Source organism: Tripterygium wilfordii, chromosome 3 (genome assembly GCF_013401445.1).
Source record: "Tripterygium wilfordii isolate XIE 37 chromosome 3, ASM1340144v1, whole genome shotgun sequence".
Lineage (NCBI taxonomy): Eukaryota > Viridiplantae > Streptophyta > Magnoliopsida > Celastrales > Celastraceae > Tripterygium > Tripterygium wilfordii.
Window position 1 is genome coordinate 206,824 of NC_052234.1, and position 11,975 is coordinate 218,798.

At 36.5% G+C, this 11,975-nt stretch overlaps 1 protein-coding gene across 9 annotated transcripts; it reads right to left on the reverse strand.

Moving 5' to 3' along the window:
- Positions 1-560: 560 nt before the first annotated feature.
- LOC119995251 (probable starch synthase 4, chloroplastic/amyloplastic) lies at positions 561-11,826 on the reverse strand. Of its 9 annotated transcripts, none has more exons than XM_038841697.1 (20): positions 11,573-11,826; positions 10,846-10,893; positions 10,729-10,755; positions 10,568-10,641; positions 10,335-10,463; positions 9,693-9,897; positions 9,007-9,141; positions 8,080-8,184; positions 7,815-7,913; positions 6,792-6,921; positions 5,521-5,571; positions 5,332-5,442; positions 4,017-4,126; positions 3,683-3,851; positions 2,780-2,866; positions 2,505-2,582; positions 2,057-2,170; positions 1,388-1,449; positions 1,191-1,287; positions 561-1,063 (listed from the first exon to the last, which is right to left on the reverse strand). In XM_038841697.1, the coding sequence occupies exons 1-20, from the start codon at positions 11,668-11,670 to the stop codon at positions 944-946; spliced, it is 2,049 nt and encodes a 682-aa protein (XP_038697625.1). In that variant the 5' UTR covers positions 11,671-11,826; the 3' UTR covers positions 561-943. The 9 variants fall into 9 exon arrangements, with proteins under 9 accessions (XP_038697625.1, XP_038697624.1, XP_038697628.1 ...); XM_038841696.1 differs by having other exon boundaries at positions 10,568-10,646; positions 10,722-10,755; XM_038841700.1 differs by having other exon boundaries at positions 10,568-10,646; positions 10,722-10,755; positions 10,846-10,889; positions 11,573-11,698.
- Between the last annotated feature and the right edge of the window lie 149 nt (positions 11,827-11,975).

Sequence of the window (11,975 nt, forward strand, 5' to 3'; positions counted from 1 at the left end):
GAATGGTTAAATTGGGAAAAAGAATAAAAGAGGTTAAGCTGTATAAGTCTGTTAAGATCCGACTTCAGAGTTCAATAGGTATAATACGGGTATATCCTCTTGGCCTTGGGTATATACAGTTTTTTTTTTTTTTTTCAAAAGTAAGATATGTAGGGATGTCCAACTAAAATTGGTAAAAATGGCAGAAGACGTATGTTAAGAGAAGAAAAAAAAAAACCCGAAGATAATGATATGGATAAGTGCAAATCCAAATAAATTGGGCATTTGAATTTCTGTTTCAATAACAATCAAGCACAGGAAAATAGGGCATTTTCAGCTTATAATATTCTTAAAAATCTGGTTAAAACCTAACAAATCCAGCCTAATGAAAAAAAAAAAGAAGAAGAAAATATTATTATGCGACAAATAATAATAATATGACTAATGATGAATTGAGGATGAGGTGCATCTCTCTTTGTTGGAAGACTATTAGGTGTAAAAAGCCAACAAGTATATGAAAGAAAGACTATTAGGTAGAAAAGATGAAAGTTGATAAAATTCCCAAGTCGTGTACGTTTCTCAACAGTTGATAAAATTTCCATTGCATTCTTATTTCTTAACTGGCACTTCACACAAGAAGGAAGGAAGGAAGTTCAGTTTACCTCCTAAAAACATCATTTGAAGTCATGTGAAAAGGTTAATCCAAAACATACGTTTACCTTAAACTCAGGATGTAAATAATGCCTAAAGCTAATAATCTCCGATAAACAAGTAGCAAGTATCAAGGTAAGTGGACATAGATTTACAGATGAAGCTAGACTTCCCTCATCAACCTAAGACTCCTTATGAGGTTGGAGAGCAGCACCTTGGCAGTCTAAGAAAGCTACCAGTAGTGCGAATGCTATTGCTATGCACTCTCCAATGGACCAAAACAAGTAATATGCACAAATTTGCTGCTCCCGTTTTACAAGTTCTTTATGGCTGTATACGCAGAAACATGGATATCGTAGCATTCTGCGTCCCACGAGAAGTCCTCTGCCATACAATCCATCATCATCTGCTTCCACTTGAGTGGGTTGTGCTCCTAGAGAAATTTACATAGGCAAAGTGAAAATAATATGGAAACTAAATCCCTTTAAGTAGAATGATATGCATGGTCCAGTGAGGAAGCAAAAAAAGACATTACATTAATGTGGAATGCAAATACTCACAATTTCATCCAGGGCCTGGCTTAGGGACATATACAGGAAGGTGGAGCTTATGAACCTTGCAAACTTGGTGGTCTCCGAGTCATGGTCTGCAAAATATCTGCAACACAAATGACACTTCTCAACATCAATTATCCTCAGTTTATGAAAAAATGAATAAAGTGCAATCAATAGTAAAACTCAGTCAGAGGTATGTTTACCTTAATCTGTTGTTGTCTGAGGTTATTGCAATTGGAGCAGCTCCATATTTCAGAGCTTTGAGCTAGATATTCAAATTACAAAAACAAACTTCAATCAAGACCATTTCTATTTTGTTTGAGATAAAGAAGACAAATGAGGGCATCTAGACTTCCATAACAAATAGATGAACTGATATCAGTGCTAAAGCACCAGCAGAAGGAAAAGGCTGCAAAATAATGAGAATTGTTGTTGAATCTCATCACCAAATAAGAGAAGGTACCCTTAAGGACTGGTTGAGTTTATTAACAAATGCATAAAGGTAGAAAATGGTGAGAAAATATTTCAGTGTCATGGACTCATGGCCCGAAGGGCAGCAAGCTTGTGTGACAAACCTCACTAGGTATTATAAGGATTGGAGTAGAAAACTCATGTAGTCATGTGTCATGCTTGTGTGTAGTGCACTATTGCTTTTATAGGATCCATCCAAATGCTCTTACGTCCGAAGTAAGTTAAAAAGATAAACAACTCTCATGCACAAGGCAGGATGTACGTAGACCTTACCCCACATATTGGCTATTTCCACATGTCCCAGGTCTAGGATTCAAGTAATAGCAAAGAAAGTAACAACTCCAGACAAAAAGCCAATCTACATACGGGGTGTAATTAGAACAACATCATGCTCCACTTACCGGCACTTGGAACACAGGGTCGTGAAAAGATTGGCACAACATAATATCTGACCCAGCAAAAATCAGATGTGAAAGAGCTTCATCGTATTTGTTTATGAATCTCAGGTTTTCATCCTGTGAACATAAAATACCAGCAACAAAATAAATCTGTAAAAAAATTAGAAGAGAATTATTTTAAAGAGGGGGAGGTTTCAGGGGAAGGGGTAATGCCTGTGAGTGAAACAAGCCCAATGTAACCACTTGTTTTTTGCCATCAAAGTCAAATCATGCAACATCACAGCCTGACTGTCATTATTTATGTATCAATCTACAATTTAAGAACTTTTTTGAACGGAAGGCTCTACTTTTCGAGACTTTGCCAAATTGTAATGAATGCATATTGCTATAGATATGCTATTGCAAGATGTAAAATGAACATGGACAAAAAAAAACAGCAGCATTGCCATGCCTGTACTTTGACTTCTTCCCGAAAAGAATCCAGTGCCTTGCTTACATTAGCCATTTCGCAAATCCCCATGAAGATAAACTGTGAGAACAATCACACATATCAAAGAGATCCCCTCTCGAAAGGGGAAAAAAGAAAAAGAAAAGAAAAAACAAGAGTATGGCTGGCTATATGGGTACCAAAGCAAACAGACCATCATCGAGGTTTTGGTAAAATTTCCCGCCAAGTCATGCATGCTGTGAAATGGAAATACAATGCAATTATACGAATTAAGTAACCTGGATACCCTTCCTGCTAACATGCCTAACTGCTTCCTTTAGATCCACCATGTTGATGTCTGAGAAATCTGAGAAGACACATCCCACCTGTTTATTAATCATTTTCACTTCTCAGATAGAGTTTTGGTCATTAAATATAATAAAAGAGAGAGGAAGTGCAGGAGCTGTTCACGTGATGCTACATTTAGGGGTTGTTATAGAGCTTAATTTCAGAACGTCAATGACTTCATGATTCAAAGAGCAATATTAGAACGTATTAAACAGAAATCCAATGAGCACATCTAAGACAAGTGTAAATGAAAAAACGAGCCTTGGTCAACATTCTGTAAAAGTCTCACATAGACATCAATCCTTAACAAGCAGATATGAACTAATAAATCGCATCATGCCATGTACTTGACGTTATGACCATGACTCACCCAACCTAATAATTTTATGTCCATGCCTCACATGTAAGAACAGACCTTCCATTGTAGGACCAGCTCAGACAATTTGGTTTGAAAAGAAGTCAAAATCTTGTTGCCGATTTTTGTTTTTATAGAGAGTCAGCAAGAAACATCCAGTTGTGGAAGACTTTTGCATCTATACCTGCTACAAATTTGAAGCCTAACTCAACAAACTGGAATTCCTGGTATATGAATATGCTTACATGCACTCACACAGCAGAGACAAATATATGTATACTACCACCTCTATAAATCCATCTCGGTTGTTTTTTAATAAATTTAAACTATTCCAAACAGCATATACCCATCTACTGCGGATGTAAAAATGCTTCACAGCTATATGTTCTTATCAGTATATTTTCAGACACCAACTTGCTACTTGTCATATGAAAATCAACATCACCATAAGTCATAATAATGCAAATCAACGTTTAAAAGTCTGAGATGATATGCATACAATAATAGCAGAAGCATGTGCAGACAATCCCAAGCGCTGCTGCAATGCCAATTTACAAACAGCTTTGCTTTCCATATCCTTTGTGCTATAATTTGATGGAAGCAATTTGTCCTTGGAAGGATCCCAGATCGAGGTATCAACTCCAGAAGGACAAACAAGCAACTTGTCCCTGCAGCCAATTGCAAAGGAGAGTGCTAAAATTTATGGTTTTCAAAATACTCTTAACAATTGCAGCTAGAATATACAGCACCACTGCAGTTTGTACAATAAAGAAGTCGAGCTGAAAATTTAAGAAGTATTATTAACTATAGGAGTTATATAGATAGTTAGTTACTTGTTAGTGGCTAAGGTAGGTTCCAACCCATGATTAAAACCTTGAATGATCCTGCCCTTTGAACCAATGGATGACACTATCACAACTTTATTGGAATAAACAAATCCACCCTGCAAAGTAGTAAAAAGTAACAAACATGCAAGCACGAGAAGAAGCCAGAGTTTTTATACATCATAAACAATTTCAAGAAGCAGTAACAAATAAAGACAATTTTATGATAGATTCAAAAAAATCCGGGGGCTGTACTGCGGAGAAAGGTCAAGAAAATGCATGAGAAGGAGTTGGCATGCTGCATCTACGATGAAACAAGTCTCATCAACTTATAGCTTGAATGTCACAAGTTCATCTAGAAGTTCCCCGAAATTGATTCTATGATTCCCAGTTGAATCTTAGGATTAGACGAATAGTATCAAGTATCTTTGTATCCATGCAATGATAGAAACACTGTAAAACTTAATCGACCTAACCCAAAGCAAGGATGATGAACGAAGAGCAAAGATCTTAGACAAGTTCACAATTTTTTTTTAAAATACACATTTTGAAAAGAAATGCACATATGATTTTCCTCTAATCCTCTTCTCAAATTTCTGAACCTACTTTCTTCCCCTTCTCCTGCCATTTCTCTACCTCTTTTCGCTTTTTCTAACATGCTATTGTGTAAGAGATTGTTGTCTGCTGATTCCATGCCAAAGGGGATAAGCAGTTAAGCACTTAGACAAACTTCAGCAGAAGAAACTGTTCAAACCTAAACCCCCTACTAATGTCTAATGATATCAACTTGACATTGGTGACCCCTGAAGGTAATCACTAACAACGAAATTTGAATCCCATTAGATAATGACGACTTCAAAACCACATATCTGCCAATTCAATGTAAATTGAAATTATGAAACATAAAATCTGAACCATAGATAATATCATGCTAAAAACCACTCCAATGTCTGCCGATTAGTTAAACTGAAACATAAGTAGCGACTCATGTTCACAAGAAAAAGTCACCAATAATGTGAAATTCCTGCTTTCTTCAACTTAGGAGCATCCAATTATAGAATTAAAATCCACACCAGATATAGCCAATCATAATTTACGTTGGGAATATTTTTCATAGATATAAATAGTGGGGTTTCATAAAGAAAAATATGATTCATCAGTAAACTTAATTTCACTACTGATCCAGACTTGTTATATAGGTTAAAAAGGGAACCACACACCAGCTAGCAATATACCAAAAAGGAATCCAAGGAAATTGACCCCATTTTAACTAATAAAAATTAATCTTCAGAAAGACATCATTCAATTAAATAGAACAATTTACCTTCAAAATGTTGACAAGATGTGTCTTAGCATTATCTTGCAGACGATCCGAACGGTGGAGTCTAGCAGGATCAAGCCCACATAATGCCAGCTTACCAGGTTGCTCAAGACACTTAAATGTTTTAAGAATTAGGCATGGAAGGACTCAGTCAAAAATAGATATCAGAAAGGGTTAAATAGAGTAATCTACCTGAGAATCAAAGCTGTGGCATGTCAACAGAATTCTAGTATCTGCAAGCCCCTGCACATTGAAAAAGAAAAATGTTATATGAACATAATGATTTCTTAAGAGTAATTAGGTTTCCTATTCCATTGATCAATTACTTTGAAGCGTGTGTGTGCGTCTTCATATAACAAATAGCGTACATAAACGTCCATTGTTAGCAGATGAACCATGAAGCAATGCATCTTCAAAAGCTTGAGTCAATTTTGATGTGGAAAAAGACAGCAGTTACAAGAAGTAAAGAAATTCAAAATAGAATCATGAAGAACCTACCTTTAATTTTGATAGTCATGGACCCTAGTATTTCAAATTCTCTGTCACAATCATGGAAATTTCAGAGGCAAAAGTTGATAGAGAGAATTAGTGCACCATCCATTTCTTTTTTGTCCCTTATATGGTTTTATATAGTCGCAAACAATTGAGATAAGGAAATCCCCTTTCCCCACGCATAAGTTCGTCAGTAATGAAGAGATAGAAACCTTGATGATCAAGTAAAAACTTGTCTTCAATAAAATGATATCCCCTATCCGTTTCTTGGTGAAGCAACGAAAATTTCAATTCTGGTGTCATAAGTATTGATGACCTGGTAAATCTAAAGAAGATGGTCTAATTTGCAATTCAAAACCAATACTTTGATTCCATGCTCTTATGTCATCAGATGATAGGTAAAAAATTAAGCCTAAATTGAGATTTTATAGGGTCCTTTCTTTATCTGATATGCTATGTAGTTGATCTTATGTTCAGTTAGGGGGCAATAACATTTAAACAGCCTCTAGTTTTTACAATCTGATGCTGGAAACACTAAAAGCAGTTCAAACTATTAAGTTTTCCACCAACTTGGGCTATGACGACATACCAAAGTGTTACTATGCAAACAGACTTGGATTAGTAACACATGGTGATATGATACCAATGGTTGGGTCTGTAGCTAGAGCACACCAAAGATTTTTTTTTCCTTTTTTGTCAGCAAAATAACACTAGGTTATATATTTGCAAGCTAAATCCGTAACAGCTGACCTATGTGTTATCACATAACATAAATTAATATGGACGTGGCAAGAAGAATAGCTGTTATAACTCATATCTTAATACAGACATGAAAAGTGATCCACAAGAGGTAAAACAAAGAAATAAATTTAAAGGTGGCAACAATTCTTGGTTTTCATAACAGAGAGAGAGAGAGAGAGAGAGCTAAGAAAAGAGCTGCATTAAGAATTTGGAAATTACTCAAGTTGCACCTGTTTAACAAAAATCTCCCAGAAAAGTGGTCCCACAATAGCAGTCTCCCAGTTGTGTATGTGCAATGTATCAGGCTGCTTTCCAGATTTCACTATATAGTCCAATGAAGCACGAGAAAAGTAGGAAAACCTAAAAGCATGAGATCACTAACACATCAGAAAACAAACTGATAGCCTAGATAAATCAACAGGGCTCAATTTTGGTGGGGGGGGGGGACACAAAAAATATTACAAGAGGACATACAGCTTTTCTTTAGATCATAAATACTACTAACTTTTACACCCATCAAATTGGGAAGCCAAGGTGTTTTTATTTACTAAAGCTGGGACTCCAAAAGAATTTAAGGAGTACTTCCATGGCAGACAACTGTAGAAGCTTGAGGCCTCCACCAGGATTAGAAGACACTCAAAACTTTGACGCTGGACAGTTATAGGGTGGTTTTCATGATTCAGTGGAGGAATAAGCCAAATAAAAGTGTATGCTGGGCAATTACAAAGCGCCAATGAAGCAGCTCAATTGGAGTGAAAATTTGCAGCACATGCTAACGTCAGTGTAGAGAATGGACACACATGCTAAAGCCAGTGTAGAGACAATACTTTCAGAAGAAAGTATGATAATGCGATTATTGGCCACATTGCAAATAGCAGAATTCTTTCAGTCAAAATTAATTTAAGAATGACAGACAAAATACGACAAGTGTGCATCAATCCGACCAGCCCTTGAGCAATTATAACTTTCATTTTTTACCGCATGGGAAAACAGTTTGACATACAATGCAAACAAGATTGTCCACAAGTTGGGATAGAAAAAGCACCAATCGATGGAAATGGTATGGCTTATTTCAACACCTATCCTTCCATTTGAAACTTTTGGAAGACTTATCCGGTTTGTTGTCATTACTAGTCCTTATGGACTTCTGGCTAACTAAAAAAATAAACATTACCTTCCCCTACTCACACCTTAAAAAGTAGTAGACACAGACAAAAAAGATCCCTTGCCGGAAGAGAAAGAAATTTACTAACCGTTCAAAGTCATCTGAGTAGCCATAGAGTCTTTCACGGTTGAAAAAGGATGAGTAGTATGAAGGTTCAATAAAAGTAACTCCAATGCCATATACAATGCTGTATATTGGAACAAGCATAAGACAGTAAAGAGAGCCAATAGCATGCATAATGAAATTGCAGTCTCTAACTTATTAACCACTTTATCTCCACAGTTACTACACTAGAAAAAGTTAATCTTGAGGAAGGATCCAGGAAATCTTGTAAAGGAACATCCACAACTCACCCGGTCCAAATTCTATTTCCATGCAATTGACCATTAAAGTACGAAAAAGACTCAGCCTCGATTTCTCGCAGTCCTTGAACTTCATCTAGGATCAGGCTTGCATATCTAGTTACAAATGACATGATAAACCAACACATTAGAAACTTCTGGATCTTTAATCTCACTCATAACTAAGAGTTCCTTGAACAGAAAACATAAGAAACGACCTATTTATTCAGTAAACATTATGATATATCAGTAGAAAGATCAATGCAATCGATTACAACGTAAAATCAGAGTTGTTCTTTTCACTCTACCAATAGCAAATTACAGTAGAATATGAGATTGCTTGTAGAGAATTTTTGCATGAATTATTGGTTATACAACCAGAAACAATTCTATCATGTCAGTTTTCACCGACACAATTTTGCAGAAACAATAATATTACCGCAATGACCCATCCAAAATATAAAATGAGACACAATTTGACAAATGTTATCCCATGTAAGCCAAACAACGATTATAAGGGAATGTCAGTGTCACTGTCACCGGTTTCATTTATCTACCTAGGGCTTGAGGAAGTATTTGGTAGTCCAACCTGGCTAGGATGTTTTTAAGATTGCCTTTGGAATACCAAAAACTTCAGATACTTTTCCTGAAATGCTTTGAGCTTTTTCCTATCAATTTATCTCTTATGATTTGAGTCTGTTCTTCATTTCTTCTTGTTAACTTAGGTTCATTTCACCAAGTTTGTAGAAGAATACAAAGTTACTTGTTTTTCAAAAATAATATAGAAATGGAATGAAAATCGAAAAAACTTGTAACTCCTTTTGAGCATTAGACAGATGCATGTGAAACAATACATAACATAAGTTTTCGATTGCCAATGCTGCTGAGACAGTCAAGAAAATTATTAAAGAAACAGAGAGAGAAGGGACTGTTCATTACTTTGGCAAAATAACCTCTACCAAGTGTCCCTTCTTCTGAAGTGCAAGCGATAAACCTGTCACGTATGGCGCCAAAGAACCAGAAGAGACTAGCGGTTCCATTTCAGTGCAAATGTGGACAATCTGCAAACCGCTCCTGAATTAAATGACAATGAAACTAACTATTAGAATTTAAAAAGATAAAGGAGGAGGAATAAAATAAGCGGATGTAATCAATTATTAACCCTCACAACACCATTTCATATAAGATTACAAGTCCAGACACTAAAACGTATAACTTCCCAGCACTATGCAGTAATCTACCCGAATTGTTCAAGAGAAAGGGCCGTCAATTCAATTGGTTCCCATAATTTGTTACCCATATATAGAATGCGTAGCTATGGTGTTTTCTGTGCATATGGAGCATGCCAAAGGAAGGGGAAAAAACTACTATGGGGATAGAATTACAATAAGCATGTGGTCCAGTGGTAGAATTACAGGGGGTGCAACCTAGAGGTTACATGTTCGATTCTTGGAAATAGCCTCTCCACATATAAGGTTTGCATACATCTTACATGTCCCCAACTCCACCCACTACAGGAGTCTTGTGCATGGGAGTTGTCTTCCTTTTTCATGGATTTTACGAGGTAGTGTGACTCTAAGTACATTTAACTGACCAGAAAAGGAAATTTGGGAGGACAGTTTTACCTTTTGCTTCCATTCAAGAACTGGCGGAATTCTGATAGAAGCTCCGAATCTTTTTTCTGTTGGATGTCAGAGAAAACATCAGACAAACTAAATTTGTTATTAACGACCAGTCCTCTGAAGTCATGTGCCTCCTCTTTGTTAATCATGCCAGTAAGGACCATGGAGTCTATTCGGTGCAGCAACTCCCAGCACATAGATTGTTTATCTGGTTTAAGGTGCACAACCATGAAAAGAAATCATTCAATAAACTCCTCATAATCAGTTCCAAGTAAAAGTCTGTAATCACTATAATTGTATGAAAGAAGTGTTGAAATCTACAAGAAGATGTTTAAGCATGAGAAGTTATAAACTGGAATGCAAATTAGAAAGTCATTGCTTAACTAGAATTCACAGCAGAAATAGGGACTTGTATAGTTTAAGCCCTAGACCACATAATTTTCTGTACTCCCCACCAATCTACATGCAATTTCTGATACAGATTAGACTATTTTCCGCTATTCACTCCCCTTTTAGCTATAGAAGCTCAAGTAATACATAATATATATGTTAATTGAAATAACATGCTCAGCATACCGTGCGAAGAAACGTTAAAACTGCATCAGTCAATTGTTGCATAATTCATTTCTTAAAAAGTAATATCACCTTTTCCAACACCAGCTTGTTTCTGCATCTCCAGTTGCTCCACTCTATCAAGCAACAGCTGATTCTCCTTCTTTATTTTATCTAACTCCTCCATTGCCAAGAGACGTTGTTTGTTTATGAAGAAAATGTCTGATATGATCATAATATGCATTAGCACTTAGCTGTAATGCACAGATCACATAATCCACAAGAAATTTTCAGGTTCAAAATTGGAGAGTTAGCTGCAGGCTTACTCTGCTGAGCTTCTCTGAAGAACCGCCATATATCACTGTGTTTCACTTCTGGATCCACACTAGATGATTGCAAACTTTCCTATAAATAAACAATGTAATGTAATGTAATCTCTAGAAAGATGACATGTCAGATGTAGTGCAAAAAAGTATTTACCAGAGACCTCTCTGAATCTTCATGAGCTTCCAATCTAAAATGTAAACCCATGAACAAACTTCTGGATGGAATAATCAATATGAGTATTTACATACTTTGAGATAAAGGAGCCAAACACACTCACTTCATCTCAGGGGATGCTTTGAATAGGCTATTGACATCCTCATTCTTCCTGCGCATAACTCAGTTTATCAAACTGCGAAGAAAGCTTAGGAAAATGGATTTTTGAGCTTCAATGCATAAAATACAACGCGATCATCAACAACTTTATTTCAAAAAATGGAGCCATTAAACATGATTTTTTCTTCTTCTTCGTTCAACTGCTAAAAATAAAGAAGAAATCGAGCGACCATCTGATAAGTAAGGGACAGTTTTTTATTTTGACCAATTGATATATTGTCTAAATAAAAAATTATTCAGTGATATAGAAATAATTAAACCACCAATAATCATAACAACAAGAAAAACATAGACAAAAAACGACAATGTATGTTCATTAGCACATAGATATCCCATAGAAATGTCATTCCAGCCTTCTAGGACAAAGGTACAACCACTAATACGTTAGATCAGAATTCCTCGCGTTTAATTAATCTTTTAACTCGTAATTTCACTTCACAAACAAACAAACTATTTCTCATGATCATATACCAATGCCAGACTTGACAACACCTTGAATAACTTGTTTCTTTTTCACAAATTTTCAGGGAGACACCTGCCTGAGATTCACGAAAGCTGATCGAAACAGAAGTTAAACAAAACATTAAACGAGACCAAGAGCAACCAAAATCTTTGCGTTTTCAATGCGGTTACGCCAATTAGCAATTAGGAGACCGAAAACAAAAGTTCACCTCAAGCAACGAACTGCACGAGCTCTAATGGTTGCATTCGGCCTCGGGACAGAAGGATGTGAAGGAATCACAGCGCTCATTGGAGTCTCCAGTAGCATCGTCGCAAATCCCAGAGAGAGTGACAGTGTTCGATCAAGCAAGATTGTTGTAGATTACCGGGAGGGCGATCCAAGACCAAAAATCATTGGTTCTTGTAAGAAGGGTCCAGTAAGTTCGTACGGTGACGGGCCAGTCTGCCGTGAAAACGTTAAACCAATCGCGCCTCTTTAGGCTTTTATTTGTCCTTGTTTTATGGGCCGGAAGCCCAGAAGAAGAACTTGATGCCTGATGGGCTTCGTTGGGTCCAATGGATTTAGGTACTCGAACATGACTGCTGGCCCATGACCCATTGGAGGAAAGCGTT